This window comes from Cherax quadricarinatus, chromosome 83 (assembly GCF_038502225.1).
Source record: "Cherax quadricarinatus isolate ZL_2023a chromosome 83, ASM3850222v1, whole genome shotgun sequence".
In the NCBI taxonomy this organism is placed as follows: Eukaryota; Metazoa; Arthropoda; class Malacostraca; order Decapoda; family Parastacidae; genus Cherax; species Cherax quadricarinatus.
The window spans coordinates 2820124-2842373 of NC_091374.1; the positions used below are offsets into that span (position 1 = coordinate 2820124).

The 22250-nt window shown below is 38.2% G+C and overlaps 1 protein-coding gene across 16 annotated transcripts in view; it reads right to left on the bottom strand.

The window, feature by feature from the left end:
• rush (rush hour) overlaps window positions 1-22250 on the bottom strand; it is a 57343-nt gene that overhangs the window by 16712 nt on the left and 18381 nt on the right. For 2 of the 16 annotated variants that reach the window (XM_053796136.2, XM_053796137.2), the window contains exons 5-12: window positions 18350-18456; window positions 16065-16227; window positions 15375-15680; window positions 13452-13490; window positions 13013-13048; window positions 12840-12878; window positions 12648-12686; window positions 3919-4013 (exon numbers count right to left, since the gene is read on the bottom strand). In XM_053796136.2, the coding sequence (XP_053652111.2) occupies window positions 3919-4013; window positions 12648-12686; window positions 12840-12878; window positions 13013-13048; window positions 13452-13490; window positions 15375-15680; window positions 16065-16227; window positions 18350-18456 (824 nt within the window). Of the gene's footprint in view, window positions 1-3180; window positions 3213-3300; window positions 3477-3918; window positions 4014-12647; window positions 12687-12839; window positions 12879-13012; window positions 13049-13451; window positions 13491-15374; window positions 15681-16064; window positions 16228-18349; window positions 18457-22250 lie in introns of all 16 variants that reach the window. The other 14 variants (XM_053796138.2, XM_053796141.2, XR_008409030.2 and 11 more) reach the window with 13 other exon arrangements.

Genomic DNA, 22250 nt, shown 5'->3' on the forward strand with positions numbered 1-22250 from the left:
TTTGCCGGGAAGTATTCTCCCTCTCTTCTACACACCCTAACCTGAGCCTCACTATCCTCATAAAAGCTCTTTACAGCATTTAGTAACTTACCACCTATTCCATATACTTGCAACATCTGCCACATTATTCCTCTATCCACTCTATCATATGCCTTTTCTAAATCCATAAATGCAATAAAAACTTCCCTACCTTTATCTAAATACTGTTCACATATATGCTTCAATGTAAACACTTGATCTACACATCCCCTACCCACTCTGAAGCCTCCTTGCTCATCCGCAATTCTACATTCTGTCTTACCTCTAATTCTTTCAATTATAACTCTACCGTATACTTTTCCTGGTATACTCAGTAAACTTATTCCTCTATAATTTTTACAATCTCTTTTGTCCCCTTTCCCTTTATATAAAGGGACTATACATGCTCTCTGCCAATCCCTAGGTACCTTCCCCTCTTTCATACATTTATTAAACAAAAGTACCAACCACTCCAACACTATATCTCCCCCTGCTTTTAACATTTCTGTCATGATCCCATCAGTTCCAGCTGCTTTACCCCCTTTCATTCTACGTAATGCCTCACGTACCTCCACCACACTTACATTCTGCTCTTCTTCACTCCTAAAAGATGGTATACCTCCCTGGCTAGTGCATGAAATTACCGCCTCCCTTTCTTCCTCAACATTTAAAAGTTCCTCAAAATATTCTCGCCATCTACCTAATACCTCCCTCTCCCCATCTACTAACTCCCCTAATCTGTTTTTAACTGACAAATCCATACTTTCCCTAGGCTTTCTTAACTTGTTTAACTCACTCCAAAATTTTTTCTTATTTTCATTAAAATTTCTTGACAGTGCCTCTCCCACTCTTTCATCTGCTGTCCTTTTGCACTCTCTTCACCTTTCTTTTACTCTCCATATACTCTGCTCTTCTTATAACACTTCTGCTTTGTAAAAACCTCTCGTAAACTACCTTTTTCTCTTTTATCACACCCTTTACTTCATCATTCCACCAATCACTCCTCTTTCCTCCTGCCCCCACCCTCCTATAACCACAAACTTCTGCCCCACATTCTAATACTGCATTTTTAAAACTATTTCAACCCTCTTCAACCCCCCCACTACTCATCTTTGCACTAGCCCACCTTTCTGCCAATAGTTGCTTATATCTTGCCCGAACTTCCTCCTCCCTTAGTTTATACACTTTCACTTCCCTCTTACTTGTTGTTGCCACCTTCCTCTTTTCCCATCTACCTCTTACTCTAACTGTAGCTACAACTAAATAATGATCCGATATATCAGTTGCCCCTCTATAAACATGTACATCCTGGAGCCTACCCATCAACCTTTTATCCACCAATACATAATCTAACAAATTACTTTCATTACGTGCTACATCATACTTTGTATATTTATTTATCCTCTTTTTCATAAAATATGTATTACTTATTACCAAATTTCTTTCTACACATAGCTCAATTAAAGGCTCCCCATTTACATTTACCCCTGGCACCCCAAATTTACCTACTACTCCCTCCATAACATTTTTACCCACTTTAGCATTGAAATCCCCAACCACCATTACTCTCACACTTGATTCAAAACTCCCCACGCATTCATTCAACATTTCCCAGAATCTCTCTCTCTCCTCTACACTTCTCTCTTCTCCAGGTGCATACACACTTACTATAACCCACTTTTCACATCCAATCTTTATTTTACTCCACATAATCCTTGAATTTATACATTTGTAGTCCCTCTTTTCCTGCCATAGCTTATCCTTCAACATTATTGCTACTCCTTCTTTAGCTCTAACTCTATTTGAAACCCCTGACCTAATCCCATTTATTCCTCTCCATTGAAAGTCTCCCACCCCCTTCAGCTTTGTTTCACTTAAAGCCAGGACATCCAGTTTCTTCTCATTCATAACATCCACAATCATCTCTTTCTTATCATTTGCACAACATCCACGCACATTCAGACTTCCCACTTTGACAATTTTCTTCTTCTTATTCTTTTTAGTAATCTTTACAGGAAAAGGGGTTACTAGCCCATTGTTCCCGGCATTTTAGTTGACTTTTACAACACGCATGGCTTACGGAGGAAAGATTCTTATTCCACTTCCCCATGGATATAAAAGGAAAAGTAATAAGACCAAGAACTATTAAGATAAAAATCAAAGAAAACTCAGATTAGTGTGTATAAATAAATGTGTACACGTATATGTAGTGTGACCTAAGTGTAAGTAGAAGTAGCAAGACATACCTGTAATCTTGCATATTTATGAGACAGACAAAAGACATCAGCAATCCTACCATCATGTAAAACAATTACAGGCTTTCGTTTTACACTCACTTGGCAGGACGGTAGTACCTCCCTGGGTGGTTGCTGTCTACCAACCTACAGTATATATCATACAGTATATATCACCGAGGCAGGGTGACCCATCCCCAAAAAGAAAATAATCATCATTTCATATGCTTTTGTAGAATACAACAGTTAGAATAACGTATAGAGATACACAACATATCCCTCCAAACTGAGTAAGTACTTCCCATTTCCAGTGTTATATGAAAATAACAGTATATATCATACATTAACATTTTCATATGGTATTTAGAATAATCTGAGTAAGTGTGTTAGGAAAAAACTAGAGAATATAAAATTGTTGCAGGTTCACAGAAAGAGGAGGGACAGTGTGTCACATACACTGCCTGATATACAACTTCAAAGCACTACTGAAATGCACATTAACTAGCCCCAGTCATTAAGTTATGCAGTACTGCAACAATTCTTAATACAGTAAACCTAATTATACCAAATATGTTTGCACATGCACACATATGTAGAACCAAGGGCTGAAGCTTTCCTCTTCTCTGCAAACTCAAGTAGGCATATGAATAATTACACATGCAAATAAGAGTAGGTAACTGGAATGAGCTCTAGCTGGTGTATACATAACAAAAACTATGATAAATTAAAAATGATGGGACACCACAAGCATAGTTCTACTCCTGTACTGTAAGTAGCAAAAGGTAATGACATATGCATGAGGAGTGTGCACATACTCATGTATATGCACTCATACATTATGTATAATCATGTACAATGTATGGATACACATAGACACACACACACACTAGATAAACTATAGCAAAGGCAAGCAATAAATTGAACTCACACGTCAAAACAGTCAGAAGACACTATTTTGAGCTGAGGTCGAAGAGTGCAGCAAAGGGGATGTAAAAAGACAAACCACATTAATGACAGGGAAATATTCAGGACAATTGACTATCTTTACCTGGTGAGCTGGAATCTTCATATTGGGGAGCATCATAGGAACAATTTCCCTAGCATTACTGACCTACTGAATATTTTAATTACTTTAATAACATTGGTCAGATAATGCTTTATTTCCTTCAGGGCATATCAAGTGTTACAGAGAGGGAAAGAAAAAGACAACCAGGGCAATTTTTCCTGTAAGAAAATAATGCAACATGAGAAAGCAAAAGGCAAGGCATTTAAAATTAAACTACAAGAAAATGTTCTGACAGATTTTTGTAAAGAAATATACTGTATTAAGTAATAAGGTATGAAAGGTTAGGTAAGAAAAATATATAATAATAATTTATATATATATATATATATATATATATATATATATATATATATATATATATATATATATATATATATATATATATATATATATATATATATATCGGTATATATATATATATATACACACACACAATAAATGGTGCACTATCTGAAATTTTATCAACCAAACTCAAGAATAACCTTAGCCACATCCCCCTCCTGTTTCAGATACGACCACTCTGAGTTTACAGTTATGGAAATAGAAACCTAATTTTTGTTCTATACATAATTTTGTAGGCTCTTTTGTGGTGAGACTCACCTCAGTGGTAGCTGGTGGAGAATGGATGGATGGGTCATCTGTGTCTTCGTCAGAGTCATCCTCCCCAGATGAGTCGTTGGCTGTTTCCTTCATATCTGCAGGAGCAAATTTAAAAATGAATGAACCTTCAAATTTAAAAGAGAGGGAGAAAAAGAAAAAGAAAGAAAAAGAGGGAGAGCAGGAGAGGAAGGAGACTTTATTCATCCTATATGGATTAGCCATTTTAACAGAGCCTACAACACTTGAAAGGCATCAGTGGCCTTGCTTTTTATACACAGGGCCATGTTCTTACAGGTCTTCATCTGATCCAACTTTGTGGACAGCTGAAAACTACTATACCACAAAACATGCTGTCAATGGCAGCTTCATTCCAGCAGTGCCCACCTCAGGGACTTACTCAATGATCATTCAATCCCCACCCTACTTTTTTTTTATTAACACATCGGCCGATTCCCACCAAGGCAGGGTGGCCCAAAAAAGAACAACTTTCATCATCATTCACTCCATCACTGTCGTGCCAGAGGGGTGCTTTACACTACAGTTATAAAACTGCAACATTAACACCCCTCCTTCAGAGTGCAGGCACTGTACTTCCCATCTCCAGGACTTAAGTCTGGCCTGCCGGTTTCCCTGAATCCCTTCATAAATGTTACTTTGCTCACACTCCAACAGCATGTCAAGTATTAAAAACCACTTGTCTCCATTCACTTCTATCAAATAAGCTCACGCATGCTTGCTGAAAGTCCAAGCCACTCGCACACAAAACCTCCTTTACCTCCTCCCTCCAACCTTTCCTAGGCTGACCCACCCTACTTATAAGTACATGCTAGATAGTTTACATATATGTTACTATGTATGATAATTGTACTTATGTGTATCTGTACCTAAATAAACTTACTAACCCTGGCCCACAGGTGCTTCCAATTTACCCACTATGAATGTTGTCTAATATATACTTATACTGCATATATTTACATACATACAAGGGGCTAGTAAACCCCTTCTCTTGTATAAATTACTAAATTAAAAAAGAAAAACAAAAATTTTTCTTTTTAGGTCACACTGCCTTAGTGGGATATGGCCGGTGATACAAAAAAAAAATGTACAAAACTTTTAATCAAGTTATTGCTAGGGCCAGGCTTGGAAAATGAGAAGAAAGATAACTACTTTTAGCCTATTCTGACCCCCGGAATGACCTCCAGGTAGACTCCAGGTAGGTAGCATGGAAAATATATATTAAGAATTCTTAACTTTAATAATGGGGAGGGGGAAGAGCAAAAGAGAGAAGAAGAGGAAGAGGATAAAGAAGAATAAAGAAGAGGGAACACACAGGTTTTGTAAATCAATTATAAATTATTAACCTGGACAAATAAAACAGTAAACTTCGTGCCTAAAATCTACAGAACATGATTATGTAAAGGATTAAAGCAGCATAAATATTTCGGCTGCTTCTTAAACACAATACAATCTTCAAAACTTCAAGAAAATATGACAGTTAACCCTTTCAGGGTCCAGAGGCCAAATTTCAAAGTGTGCACCAGTGTCCAAGAATTTAAAAAAAAAAAATTTTTGTTACTTTTTCTTATGAAATGGTAGAGAATCTTTTTCTGAAGGTAATAAAACAAAAAAGTACGAAATTTGATAGAAAATTGACGAAATTATGCTCTCGTGAATTTTGATGCGTCAGGGATATTTACGCATTGGCGATTTTGCCGACTTTGACTCTCATTTTAGGCCAATTACATTATACCAGTCGATCAAATTCTTAGCTATTTCACTAGTATTACTTCTATTCTATAGATTGAGGACAAGAAATTGCCAGATCAACTATTTCAACTACAAAATAAAGTGATTGGAAATTGGTAATTTGGCCAATTTAATGCAAAGTTCACAATAGTACTCCAATTTCAAAATAGGGCCCAGAATAAACAATGCAGGCATTTCTGGCACTAAACTAACATTTCCTCTATTCATTAGTTATGTTTTCAGGCTTTACTAATGAATTCCATTTTGATTTTTTATTCACATAATGAATTTTTATTCAAACCAGAAGATTTACTGTTATGCAATACTGTAATAATTGTATAAATAATATCACCACATTTGTCAACGTACATTAGATCCACCAGCAGGCATGTATTAGACGTGTGAGGTCATTTGTTTACTCTTGAACATCGGCAAAAATTTAACATTTCCGCTATTTTGAGCTCAGTTTCAAGCCATTTCCAGTACTAAAACCAATCAAAATCATCTCTATTTCTGTATTATATATCTTTCATTCTATCAAATGAGACCAAGAAATCGCAAATACAGCTATAAAAAACATACGAAAAAACACAGCAAAGTTGCTGTTTTAATCGAAAATTACGGTCTCAGTTTTTTCTCTCATTATGCACTGTGCGCTGCAGGATTTATTTTATGTGGTGCACACATACCACATAGATGTATTCTCTCATATCTAGGCCAAAATTAACCACTCACAGCTTATCAGAGTGAGCTGAGCTCATGACGTAGATCTACGGTTTGGACCCTGAAAGGGTTAAACATAATCACAACAATAATAACCACATGGTATAAACTGTAACAATATAATACTCTATGGACAAACATCTTATAAATAACAAAAAGGCACAATACTGTGACTGGAACGATACACAAATAACCCGCACATAAAAGAGAGAGAAGCTTACGACGACGTTTCGGTCCGACTTGGACCATTGACAAAGTCACACTAACCAGAGGTGGAGCAGGACGGCTATATATAGGCAGGAAGAGGTGGTGGTAGTAGTAGTAGTAGTAGTACAAGAATTGTTTATAATACCGACAAGATGAAATCAAGACACATGCACAACACCTGGGCATCCCCATCGTAGACGTTTCGCCATCCAGCCAGCCACTGGATGGCGAAACGTCCACAACAAAGACAACCAGATGCCGCACATGTCTTAATTTCATCAGTAGTTGTAGTAGTAGTAGAAGAAGAAGAGGTAGTAGTAGTGGTAGTGGTAGAAGTGGGAAATAAGGATGACGAGCCAGTCAAATACAAAGGAAGGGGAGCACTGCAAGAGAGCTAGATGCCCACAGAGGGAGAGCAAGTGCACAGAGGTGCGTGAAAGGGGAAGTGGTGAAATAAATGAAGGAACAGAAACACGAGACAGGAGAAAGAAAGACAACCCAGAGGAGAAAAGGAAAGAGGAAAGGGGAAGAGGAAGAAGAAAAAGAAAAAGAAAAAATGAGGATTCAGGTTAAGTCACGGGTGTTCTGAAGGTTGGAGCATTTTACAATGTAGTGGGAGAGGAAGGCATCTACAGAGACGAAGCCAGGGCTAAGGTTCATACAAGGAAAGTTGTGTATTAGAGAGGATTCAACTAGACGGCGACTGTTCGAGTTGGAAGTAGGGAAGACAGTTTTAGCAGAAGACCAATCAATAGGATGGCTATGATCTCTGACGTGACAGAAAAGAGCATTGTTAGTGTCGGCAAGCCTGACACTATTTTTGTGCTCCCTAAGTCTGTCAGAAAGAGATCTACTACTACTACTACTACCACCACCTCTTCCTGCCTATATATAGCCGTCCTGCTCCACCTCTGGTTAGTGTGACTTTGTCAATGGTCCAAGTCGGACCAAAACGTCGTCGTAAGCTTCTCTCTTTTATGTGCGGGTTATTTGTGTGACATACATCTTCAATAAATTCTGAACACAAGACACAAAGCATTAGATAAAGAGCACAGCAGACAAAGGCAATACAACCGACATTAAAACTCACCGTTTATACTCTACTATAGGTTGAGTTGTTTTAGGTAAAAAAGCTTAAAAAGTTGAGAAGGTTGATCTATGCAAGAGTAATACTTATGAGAGGTTGAAGTCCTTACATATCTAGGGCCTACTACACACTAGAATCCTATTAGTACTATGATGCATTAAGAGCAAAATCACACTCGGTAACCATTATTATTATTTTATTTTATTATCACACTGGCCGATTCCCACCAAGGCAGGGTGGCCCGAAAAAGAAAAACTTTCACCATCATTCACTCCATCACTGTCTTGCCAGAAGGGTGCTTTACGCTACAGTTTTTAAACTGCAACATTAACACCCCTCCTTCAGAGTGCAGGCACTGTACTTCCCATCTCCAGGACTCAAGTCCGGCCTGCCGGTTTCCCTGAATCCCTTCATAAATGTTACTTTGCTCACACTCCAACAGCACGTCAAGTATTAAAAACCATTTGTCTCCATTCACTCCTATCAAACACGCTCACGCATGCCTGCTGGAAGTCCAAGCCCCTCGCACACAAAACCTCCTTTACCCCCTCCCTCCAACCCTTCCTAGGCCGACCCCTACCCCGCCTTCCTTCCACTACAGACTGATACACTCTTGAAGTTATTCTGTTTCGCTCCATTCTCTCTACATGTCCGAACCACCTCAACAACCCTTCCTCAGCCCTCTGGACAACAGTTTTGGTAATCCCGCACCTCCTCCTAACTTCCAAACTACGAATTCTCTGCATTATATTCACACCACACATTGCCCTCAGACATGACATCTCCACTGCCTCCAGCCTTCTCCTCGCTGCAACATTCATCACCCATGCTTCACACCCATATAAGAGCGTTGGTAAAACTATACTCTCATACATTCCCCTCTTTGCCTCCAAGGACAAAGTTCTCTGTCTCCACAGACTCCTAAGTGCACCACTCACTCTTTTTCCCTCATCAATTCTATGATTCACCCCATCTTTCATAGACCCATCCGCTGACACGTCCACTCCCAAATATCTGAATACGTTCACCTCCTCCATACTCTCTCCCTCCAATCTGATATTCAATCTTTCATCACCTAATCTTTTTGTTATCCTCATAACCTTACTCTTTCCTGTATTCACCTTTAATTTTCTTCTTTTGCACACCCTACCAAATTCATCCACCAATCTCTGCAGCTTCTCTTCAGAATCTCCCAAGAGCACAGTGTCATCAGCAAAGAGCAGCTGTGACAACTCCCACCCTGTGTGTGATTCTTTATCTTTTAACTCCACGCCTCTTGCCAAGACCCTCGCATTTACTTCTCTTACAACCCCATCTATAAATATATTAAACAACCACGGTGACATCACACATCCTTGTCTAAGGCCTACTTTTACTGGGAAAAAATTTCCCTCTTTTCTACATACTCTAACTTGAGCCTCACTATCCTCGTAAAAACTCTTCACTGCTTTCAGTAACCTACCTCCTACACCATACACTTGCAACATCTGCCACATTGCCCCCCTATCCACCCTGTCATATGCCTTTTCCAAATCCATAAATGCCACAAAGACCTCTTTAGCCTTATCTAAATACTGTTCACTTATATGTTTCACTGTAAACACCTGGTCCACACACCCCCTACCTTTCCTAAAGCCTCCTTGTTCATCTGCTATCCTATTCTCCGTCTTACTCTTAATTCTTTCAATTATAACTCTACCATACACTTTACCAGGTACACTCAACAGACTTATCCCCCTATAATTTTTGCACTCTCTTTTATCCCCTTTGCCTTTATACAAAGGAACTATGCATGCTCTCTGCCAATCCCTAGGTACCTTACCCTCTTCCATACATTTATTAAATAATTGCACCAACCACTCCAAAACTATATCCCCACCTGCTTTTAACATTTCTATCTTTATCCCATCAATTCCGGCTGCCTTACCCCCTTTCATTTTACCTACTGCCTCACGAACTTCCCCCACACTCACAACTGGCTCTTCCTCACTCCTACAAGATGTTATTCCTCCTTGCCCTATACACGAAATCACAGCTTCCCTATCTTCATCAACATTTAACAATTCCTCAAAATATTCCCTCCATCTTCCCAATACCTCTAACTCTCCATTTAATAACTCTCCTCTCCTATTTTTAACTGACAAATCCATTTGTTCTCTAGGCTTCCTTAACTTGTTAATCTCACTCCAAAACTTTTTCTTATTTTCAACAAAATTTGTTGATAACAGCTCACCCACTCTCTCATTTGCTCTCTTTTTACATTGCTTCACCACTCTCTTAACCTCTCTCTTTTTCTCCATATACTCTTCCCTCCTTGCATCACTTCTACTTTGTAAAAACTTCTCATATGCTAACTTTTTCTCCCTTACTACTCTCTTTACATCATCATTCCACCAATCGCTCCTCTTCCCTCCTGCACCCACTTTCCTGTAACCACAAACTTCTGTTGAACACTCTAACACTACATTTTTAAACCTACCCCATTCCTCTTCGACCCCATTGCCTATGCTCTCATTAGCCCATCTATCCTCCAATAGCTGTTTATATCTTACCCTAACTGCCTCCTCTTTTAGTTTATAAACCTTCACCTCTCTCTTCCCTGATGCTTCTATTCTCCTTGTATCCCATCTACCTTTTACTCTCAGTGTAGCTACAACTAGAAAGTGATCTGATATATCTGTGGCCCCTCTATAAACATGTACATCCTGAAGTCTACTCAACAGTCTTTTATCTACTAATACATAATCCAACAAACTACTGTCATTTCGCCCTACATCATATCGTGTATACTTATTTATCCTCTTTTTCTTAAAATATGTATTATCTATAACTAAACCCCTTTCTATACAAAGTTCAATCAAAGGGCTCCCATTATCATTTACACCTGGCACCCCAAACTTACCTACCACACCCTCTCTAAAAGTTTCTCCTACTTTAGCATTCAGATCCCCTACCACAATTACTCTCTCACTTGGTTCAAAGGCTCCTATACATTCACTTAACATCTCCCAAAATCTCTCTCTCTCCTCTGCATTCCTCTCTTCTCCAGGTGCATACACGCTTATTATGACCCACTTCTCGCATCCAACCTTTACTTTAATCCACATAATTCTCGAATTTACACATTCATATTCTCTTTTCTCCTTCCATAACTGATCATTTAACATTACTGCTACCCCTTCCTTTGCTCTAACTCTCTCAGATACTCCAGATTTAATCCCATTTATTTCCCCCCACTGAAACTCTCCTACCCCCTTCAGCTTTGTTTCGCTTAGAGCCAGGACATCCAACTTCTTTTCATTCATAACATCAGCAAACCATATTCTGCCTTAAATATACATATAAATATACAGTGGACCCCCGCATACCGTTGGCATCACATAACGATTAATCCGCATACCACTTGCTTTAATCGCAAAAATTTTGCCTCGCATACCGCTTAAAAACCCGCTCACCGCTGTTCGTCCGAGACGCGTCCAATGTGCGCCTTAGCCAGCCTCACATGTTCCGCCGGTGGCATTGTTTACCAGCCAGCCTCCGCGGTAGCATCCAAGCATACAATCGTAACATTTCATATTATTACAGTGTTTTTGGTGATTTTATCTGGAAAATAAGTGACCATGGGCCCCACGAAAGCTTCTAGTGCCAACCCTGTGGTAAAAAGGGTGAGAAATATTATCGAAATACTATACTATACTATAGAGATGAAGAAAAAGATCATTGATAAGTATGAAAGTGGAGTGCGTGTCTCCGAGCTGGCCAGGTTGTATAATGAACCCCAATCAACCATCGCTACTATTGGTGGTACAGCTGCTGCTGCTGCTGTAGCATCGTCTGCTGCTGCTGTAGCATCGTCTGCTGCTGCTGTAGCATCGTCTGCTGCTGCTGTAGCACTGTCAGCTGCTGCTGCTGCTGTAGCATCGTCTGCTGCTGCTGTAGCATCGTCTGCTGCTGCTGTAGCACTGTCAGCTGCTGCTGCTGCTGTAGCATCGTCTGCTGCTGCTGTAGCACTGTTGTTGGTGTGGCTTATTGAGAATATACCAAGAAACAATTAACCCCAGAGGATTTGCCACCCAGGATAACCCAAAAAAGTCAGTGTCATAGAAGACTGTCTAACTTATTTCCATTGGGGTCCTTAATCTTGTCTCCCAGGATGCAACCCACACCAGTCGACTAACACCCAGGTGAACAGGGAAAAATGCCTGGAACTAGTGCTCATATTGGTGAATTTAAAGCCAGCAAAGGTTGGTTTGAAAGATTTAAGAATCGTAGTGACATACACAATGTGATAAGGCCTGTTCTGGAAGAAAATGCCAAACAGGACCTACAGTACTCAGGAGGAAAAGGCACTCCCAGGACACAGTGTCTCATCAGTCATTGCTGCATCTTCAATAAAGGTAAGTGTCATTTATTCTTCATTTAGTAGACTAGTACATGCACAATATATACCGTGCATGTACTACTCTACTATTGTGCATGTATCCTTCTCTTTGTGTGTAGGAAAATGTATATTTCATGTGGTAAAAATTTTTTTTTCATACTTTTGGGTGTCTTGCACGGATTAATTTGATTTCCATTATTTCTTATGGGGAAAATTCATTCGCATACCGATTATTTCGCATACCAATGAGCCCTCTTGCACGGATTAAAATCGGTATGCGGGGGTCCACTGTATCTCTAAGGAGAAGTGGAGAAGAAGCCTTCCTCCGTATCAGGTGTGTCGTAAGAGGCGACTAAAATGCTGGGACCAAGGAGCTAATAACCCCTTCTGTATAAATTACTAAATGTAAATAGAAGAAATTTTCTTCCTTCTTTTTTTGGGTCACACTACCTCAGTGGAAGTCAGGCAGTGTGTAAAATAAAAAAAAAAACAGTAATGTAGTTTTATTTGCACTGAAACTGAAAATCTATTGACAGATGCTTAATAAACAAAATGGACATCATAAACTAAAAATCAAGCCATTACCTTCCTCTTTACTGCTATCAGAAACTGGATTCTTCATGTCTGGAAAACCAAGAACAGTAAAGCATGCAAAACTTTTACACCTGTGAATTTCTTGTAAGAACAGGCACTCAAAAACTATAAAATCCCAAATAATTATAATTTTTAAATTCAGCATTCTAAATAAGAGGTTAAATAAGCTTTTCAAAATCTTACCTTCTTGAATGCTGTCATAAAAAACTTGCCCCTTTGGGTCTGTAAAATCAAAAATGAAAATAATGCATGCACAAGGCTCCCATCAACCTTAATGTGACAAGGTAAAAAACAAGGGGATAAAAAATAAGTCATATTTCAACTTTATTTTGAAAAGAATTAGCCCAAGAACTAACCTTCATTGTGGCTATCAGTCGCTGGATCCCCTAAGCCTGTGAAAGACAAGAGGCAGCAAAATAGAGCATGCATGCATTATTACCACCACCACCTACAACGATAACAACAATAATGTAACCCCAACAAAGCCAGATTGCCAAGTCACTTTTAAGCAGGATTTACATGCAAAACAACTACAGGAGGAGTTGAATGTTAGCTCTAGGCTTTTCATGTTATGATTAACACATCATCAGGAGTTTGAAATGTTGCAGAAATAGTGTAGGAAATCCATGAATGGACCTTCCTGGATTTCCCATTCTATATCTGCAACTTTGCAAGCTTCTGATGTGTTGATTGTAACACAAAAGGCCTAGAGGTAACATTCAACTCCCCCATGGTTGTTTTGCATCTTGTATCGCTTGTTCGTGATAATTACATACAGGATTTACATAAACTAACCTGCTTCGTATTTGCCCTCAGAACCTGGCTCCTTCATGTCTGCAAAATTAGAAAGTAAAATAGTGTAGCATGCACTAGCCTTCTACAATAGTTTTTGTAATGAAAAAAAAAAAAGAGGTAAAACCCAGCCACAAATGTAACCTATGCCACAAAAATATATTTAAAGCATTAAAATAAATGTATTCCACATGCATAAATTTACTTCCATGCTTATGAAGATAATTAAAAATTACAGTATTTCCAGTGATATTTTTTGAAGTGTTGCTAAAGCCTAACACACATGCCAGGTTCATAGTGGGTCACTTTCCAGGCTTATCACAAAGTATAAATATACTTTCACAATTGTATACAGTAGATGGTGCTGATAAATTACTTTGTGAATGTCGAAGAAGTTTTTTTTAAATCTACTCATCACTCTGGAGTTCTACGAAACTGAAACTCAAAATAATCAACATAATTTGCTGATTAAAAACAAAGACAGTGAAATGGATTTTTTCTTTTTTAACAAGTTGGCCGTCTCCCACCGAGGCAGGGTGACCTAAAAAGAAAATCCCCAAAAAGAAAATACTTTCATCATCATTCAATACTTTCACCTCACTCACACATAATCACTTTAAATGATACAAGAAAAAATATATGAACAATAGAACATTTCTGATAGAACAACGAAAGCATAATAACAATAATAACAATACAAAAAGAGTACAAAACACATCTCATCTAAATTTTTATAAAAACTCTTAAAATTTCACAAGAAAGAAAATTAATAAGTTAAGAGTTCAAAAGTTTTCCACTAACACTAAAAAAGTATAGGAGACACTTCAATCAGAAGAGATCCAACATAAAGGTGCCCTACACAGGGAGTCACCAAATTATATAAGAGTTGCATTCCTGGTGTTTCAACTTGCAAGAATTGTTTGTAATACAGAACCAACATTCATATAGAAAGTAACAGTATAGAGGATGGTCACATTTTCCACTTGATCGTCACTGCGCATTGGCGGTCGTACAATTTTAGACGTGAGGTATAAAATACAGAAATTGTTAAGCAGATACACAAGCAGTTAGGACATTTTCTTCAGACATTCCACTTGGAGAGCAAGACATAAAGAAGCTTAGTCTCCAAAGTGAAGTATTGTCTAAATAGTGTCCAAACTGCTTTTGTCTTTGTTAAGCATAAACTTAACTAATTCTAAGTGTGGATATTTGTGACCTACAGCATTCATAGGTTGAGGATCCCCCAGTATATATACAGTATTTCAAAACTACTGTAATCATATCATAAATGATGCTACCTACATCTAAAAATGAGCAACAAGTGCATGATAGCAACTTTCCAAAGCAATACTCTAAGCAGGAAGGAAAAGAAAAAAATATACAGTAAATGTTGCAGTTTGAAGGATCTTTTGAATAGTGACAGCCATGCAATTCTGGAAAGCCAAATAAGGAAAAAAAATGATGGTGAAGGGTTTTTTGCTATGATCATATTGCTTTGTTGGGAAATATCAGGTATGGCATGAAAATTAACTGGTGAATAAATACACTATTAAGAGTTCAAGAAGAGGTTAACAAAGTACTATAGTAAAACACCAATGATTAAATACATTTAGGTGATGCAATAAAATTAGACAACCACAGAAGATATGGAAAAAGAAGATGGCTATTACAGTACAGTATTCAAATCTAGCAAATATGAAATAAACAAAGACAACAACAGTGTCACATGCCCACAATTAATCCCAGTCATGATGTACAACACAATTTGAGAATAACCAATCTCACAAAGTGCCAGTCAGCTACAGTACCAAACACAAGAACACAAAAATCAAAATGACTTGGATTGTTCTCCATCCAGAAGATATAACCGACACCTAAGAGACAGTACAGTACACTTTCACCGATACTGTTTTGAGTGCACCATACCAATATCGTCCCACCAAAGGGTAGGAGGAGGAGCATCGTCGTCTAGATCCTCCGAGGGCTTCCCAAACAGATCACAATTTATATCAATGAGGTCAGCCTCCTTGCTCTCTCCCACGGAAGCCTCCTCCAAGGTGCGCCCACGACTTGGGCGTCGAGGTGGAGGCATGGGGTTTGTGTTTTCAAATGGTTCCTCCATCAAGACAATGGTCATATCATCATCCTCATCATCATCATCATCATCACCAGATTCTTTGTCCCTTTCTTCACATGCTGGTTCTGAGAAGATGTCATCCATCCTACCTGCCACTGTAGACCATACAAGCCACCACACTGTCATAAAGCATTTTAAGCAAAGGCAGCAAAAAGAAATTAACAACGTAAGGCCACTGCAAAGAACCTACTGCGCCTTTAATTAAAGCATGCTATTAAATTGAAAACTTTAGATAAAATTCTCCTCATTCATATTCCCAATAACGTACAGTCTCCATTATTAAAAGCAATACTATAACTACTTGTAAGAATAACACTACCATATACATGTTAAAAGAAAGGATAACATGTGTATAGGTGTCTATAACTAAATGAGTAATAAGTATGGTGATATAAGAGCAACCATTCCCAAGCATTAGTACCCAACTAACTAAAGTTAGAGCATAATATTAGTTTATGATACAGTATTACTAAACTTACTTGAATTAACAGGTGTTGAATTGCCAGTCTGTGATTGCGACGAAGATATTTCATCATGGCAGGTAAGGCACACACGGAGGGGTTTGTTCGACTGGTGAGTGAGAATCACCTTCTTACTGGAGCACGGCCCACAAACAACTTTCCCACACTTGCGGCAGTGATGCTATAACAATATGGCCATTTAAAGTTGGTCCTCGATAATTTATATCATGATATTCTCATGAACACACAAAAAAAGTTAAACCAATATGAGTCATTCAGTGCTAGTGAAAAATCAACATTATAATGCTGTAGTCAAGAGGGAAGTCTGATTATGATACAAGCCCACTTCTTTTTACATCTGGTAATGAAAGACAGGAAATGACTGAATGACGGTGAATGTGTTATCTTCTTGGGTCACCCTGCCTTGACAGGAGATGGCTGTTTATATATAAAGTTAAACCCATTAGGGTCATTCAGTGATTTTAAATAATCAATAGCTACTGTGTATGTCTGTCACACTCCCTGATTCACTTAACTCACTGAAGATGGGACATAGGTAAGTAACGGTACCAGATATCTACACCGTAGCAGTAATTCCTCGACTTACAAACACATTGGATATCTCCTGAAATGTGTATAATAATGATATTTTAGACAATACAGAAGATTTCAACGTGTTTTTAAGTCGAAGACTTACTGTATGGAGACAAGCCCAGTTATATGGAACTTTTGTTAATAATGTTTCACTCATGGGGCATCCTCATTAAGTTACAAACATCTGTTAGTGACTTGACAAAGCTCCCTAGGTGGGCAAAACATCATCAACAAAGATTCAATGTACTACTGTACTTAAAAGACTTCTGTCAGTTACATAATTGTCTGTTATTTTTTTGATCATGGCAAAGCAACCTTATCTGTGTCCATGATAATTGTTGTGACTGGCCACCTGCTCATCCTCTTTCCCATCAGTTCATTAAAATTGAGAAATTACTGCAAGTGTCTGCCCTTACTAAGATAGCACATGCAGGATCCTCCTACAATATACTATACTGCTCTTGCCTTTTTCACAAAATACTAAAGAAAAAACTCAAAATATATGACAGTTTTTTTTTTGGGTTGATTGTGAATGTTCACAGCACATAGTTAAACATTAACCATTATAAATGAACAGAAGGGTGGACGAGGGGCTCAAACTGCAGTTCTGTAAATTTACAGTCTGACTCTCTATCATCTAGGCTAACCCGGGCTCGGACTGTCAATTTATGGACCGTGGTTAGAGCTCCTCATACACTCTTCTGTTTATTCACTGACAGTTGTTTATTACAACTTAATTTGAGTTCATCAACCATTATGGTAACAGTAGAGAGAGTCAAACTTAATAACATAGTACAGTGGTACCACAGGATACGAACAATTATGTAAGTGTATTTATGCAAGTGCTTTTGTAAGTGTATTTTTGGGAATCTGAAACATTAATCTAATTTACATTATTCCTTATGGGAACAAATTCGTTCGGTATCAGCACCCAAACAGCCTTCTGGAACGAAATAAATTCGTATCCCGAGGTACCATTGTACAGTGGACCCCCGGTTTACGATATTATTTCATTCCAGAAGTATGTTCAGGTGCCAGTACTGAATGAATTTGTTCCCATAAGGAATATTGTGAATTAGATTAGTCCATTTCAGAATTCCCAAACATACACGTACAAATGCACTTACATAAATACACTTACATAATTGGTCGCATTGGGAGGTGATCGTAAAGCGGGGGTCCACTGTATTATATTATCTGCATTGAAGAACAGCAATTTACTAAAAAATATACTTTGAAAATATATGCCTTTTATTTTTAAGGAATGATGATATGCTCAAAATGTAAACTATTTCAAAATAACTTCCAATAAAATTAAAAATTTCTAATATGAATGATCATATTCAGCACTGCCTAAAATAACACAAATTACCATATTTTCCGCATATGAGGTGCACAAGTGGGCTGCTTGCTGGCACGATGTTTTCAAACAGCTGCAACATAACGTTAATAAACAACTGCTAAAGCACAACTCAAAGCCTACCCTTGATCCTGACCATATAAGGTGCAGGATGATTTTTCCAAGTTTTTTATTTGGAAAAAAAAAGCATGCCTCACATGACAGAAAATACGTTAAGTAGCTATAATATCTACGTATGTATGCCCAGCTGGGTTCATATTTCATGCCACTATGGTGCTGACACCTAGTGGCGTAGGCCTACCCAGCTCAGCCCGCGCCACGCTTACCCTGTCTCTTTCTCGATACGTACCCTCCTGTTTATTAACGTGAACTGTGTTTTCTTGCAGTGCATGCACACTTGTGTTTCACTGTCTGGCACCCACACAGCAGCGTGCTTCTCGGCCGCTTTCTTGCCACCTGTTGGCAGGTTTTTGCAATTTTAATGTCATGCAATAAATTATACATCAATGATACATTGTCAATTATAATTTTACTCTCCAGTCAAAATATAATTAGATATAGTTAATCATGGAAGAAAGTGCAATAAAATGTGTGATTACAAATAATAAAAAAAATATCAGTGTGAAAACACGAAATAAAACCTGAGTGCTTTTATGTACTTACACACACATCATCTTCACGAAAGTTCTCAGGCTTTATTTTCTTATTTCCCATGTGGTATTTTTTTTATGGTTAATCATAATATTTCTAATACAGTGGAACCTCTACTTGTGAGCACATCCACGTGCGAGTTTTTCCAAATACGAGCAATTGATTGGTCGATTTTTTGCTTCCATACGCGAGCGAAATTTCCATAAACGAGCGGGCCTCAAGGGAGGTTCCTTGACGCTGGTGAGGGGGCTCTTGCTCTTGATCTAGGGAATTGGATCTCGTTTGTTTGTTGAACTATCTTACTGAAACTTGGGCCATGTATGAAGGAAAGATGCTTCTTAACATACACCAAAAATAAAAGAAATCGGACCATAAATAATGGAGTTCACTTCTCAGCAATTAGCCACCCCTTAGCAGTATTTTCGTATGGTTTTTATGGCTGTTTTCTCGTTTCTTTGGTCTCATTTGATAGAATGGAAGATATATTACAGAAATAGATATCATTTTGATTGGTTTCATGATGAAAAGTACCTTGAAATTGAGCAGAAATGTTCAATTCTTTGGTGATGTTCAAGAGTAAACAAATGACATCACTGTCCATTCCAATATGCAGTCGTGAATGGGTTGACATTATTTATACAATTATTACAATAATGCATTAGTCTGCATAACAGTAAATCTTCTATTTTTTTGTGTGAATAAAAATAAAATTATTTATAATATAATAATAATAATAATAATAATACATAAATAATATACATATAATAATATAATAATAATGAACTATATAATACATATAATAATAATAATTATAATAGATGGCTTCAAAAGGCCGTCACAGTGTTTACCACAACAAAGCAGGAGCGGTTGTGGCCGCTTCCACCTGTATATATAATGACATATTTTATTCATTCTAGAGTATATATCAGGTTTCTATGTTATTCATATTGTTTATTACGTCATATACGATGAATTGTGATAGATAAATAAGCCGTATAGATGATATCAGCGAAATTATTCAAGGAGTATTTTGTTATGAGGATAACAAAAAGATTAGGTGATGAAAGATTGAATATCAGATTGGAGGGAGAGAGTATGGAGGAGGTGAATGTATTCAGATATTTGGGAGTGGACGTGTCAGCGGATGGGTCTATGAAAGATGAGGTGAATCATAGAATTGATGAGGGAAAAAGAGTGAGTGGTGCACTTAGGAGTCTGTGGAGACAAAGAACTTTGTCCTTGGAGGCAAAGAGGGGAATGTATGAGAGTATAGTTTTACCAACGCTCTTATATGGGTGTGAAGCATGGGTGATGAATGTTGCAGCGAGGAGAAGGCTGGAGGCAGTGGAGATGTCATGTCTGAGGGCAATGTGTGGTGTGAATATAATGCAGAGAATTCGTAGTTTGGAAGTTAGGAGGAGGTGCGGGATTACCAAAACTGTTGTCCAGAGGGCTGAGGAGGGGTTGTTGAGGTGGTTCGGACATGTGGAGAGAATGGAGCGAAACAGAATAACTTCAAGAGTGTATCAGTCTGTAGTGGAAGGAAGGCGGGGTAGGGGTCGGCCTAGGAAAGGTTGGAGGGAGGGGGTAAAGGAGGTTTTGTGTGCGAGGGGCTTGGACTTCCAGCAGGCATGCGTGAGCGTGTTTGATAGGAGTGAATGGAGACAAATGGTTTTTAATACTTGACGTGCTGTTGGAGTGTGAGCAAAGTAACTTTTATGAAGGGGTTCAGGGAAACCGGCAGGCCGGACTTGAGTCCTGGAGATGGGAAGTACAGTGCCTGCACTCTGAAGGAGGGGTGTTAATGTTGCAGTTTAAAAACTGTAGTGTAAAGCACCCTTCTGGCAAGACAGTGATGGAGTGAATGATGGTGAAAGTTTTTCTTTTTCGGGCCACCCTGCCTTGGTGGGAATCGGCCAGTGTGATAATAATAAAAAAAAAAATATTTTGTCCGGTCTCCAGACAAACTCTCGTCCGCGGAGGATACCACTACATAAATGACATAGTATTTTATTCATTCTAGAGTATATATCAGGTTTCTGTGTTATTTATATTGTTTATTATGTCATATTAGATGAATTGTGATAGATAAATAAGCCATAAAGTTGATGTTAGGGAAATTATTGAAGTACAGAATTCCACTGGAACGAATTAATTGCATTTCAATTAATTTAACCCTTAAATGGTCCAAACGTATATATACGTTTTTTCAACATCTGAAAGTATGTAAAAAAATGTAGATCTTCTTTTTTGTTTTACGTTTGAAAACGTGTAAAAAAAACTTTTATCTACATTTTTTTTTTGTTATATTTGAAAATATGTAAAAAAAAGTAGATCTACTTTTGTAGCACTACGAATTTGTACGTCGATCTGTTTGGACCGTTTAAGGGTTAAATGAGGAAAAGTGACTCTGCAAATGAGTAAATCCAGATGCGAGCAAGGTCACGGAACGGATTAAACTCGTGAGTGGAGGTTCCTCTCCTCACTTAACGATGTAGTTCTGTTCCCAAGACCAAGTCAGTACATGAATTCGTCGCTAAGCAAGGAGCATACTATAATAGTAATGGGTTTGTGTCAACCATCTCTGATGTTATTTTAACGTCACCTTTGCACCATTTATAAGAATTTTAGTATATTTTTAAATGTTTTTACAGTAGTGTACAGTCTCTCCTCACTTAATGACTGCTCGGACTTATGACCAGCTCTCTGACCATTATGCATACCTAAGTATTGTGTATTAGAGTTGATTTCCTCTATTCTATTTATTACAATGTACGCTACACTACTGTATAAACATTTAAAAATATACTAAAAATGTTATAAATGGTGCAAAGGTGACATTAAAACAACATCTAAAGATGGTTGACACAAACTCACTACCAGTATAGCATGCTCCTCACTTAATGACCAATTCATTTACTGATCTATTCTTAGAAACAGAACTCCATCATTATTAAGGAGAGACTGTACTCTATATTGTAATAAACAGAATAAAGGAAATCAGCTCTAATATACATTAATTAGGTATGTATACTGGTCAGAGAACCCATCGTGTCCGAGTCGTCGGTAAATGAGCATGTCACTAAGTGAGGAGAGGCTGTACAGTGAACCCTCGGTTATCGACCGTAATCCATTCCAGAAGCTTGGCCTAAAACCAAAATAATATTTCCCATGAGAATTAATGTAAATACAATTGATCTGTTCTGGACAAAAATATTCACAAGAAAGTCATTTTTTAACAATTAAATCAGAATTACATACCTTTACTGAAGACTAATGCTGGCTTCTGGAATGCCTGTTACACTTCCTGCATGCCTGCTACACTCCCTGTATGCCTGCTACACTCCCTGCATGTCTGCTACACTTCATACATGTCTGCTACACTTCCTGCATGCCTACTACACTCCCTGCATGCCCACTACACTCCCTGTATGCCTGCTACACTCCCTGCATGCTTGCTACAGTTCCTGCATGTCTGCTACACTCCCTGCATGCCTGCTACACTCCCTGTATGCTTGCTACACTCCCTGCATGCCTGCTACACTCCCTGCATGCCTGCTACACTCCCTGCATGCCTGCTACACTCCCTGTATGCTTGC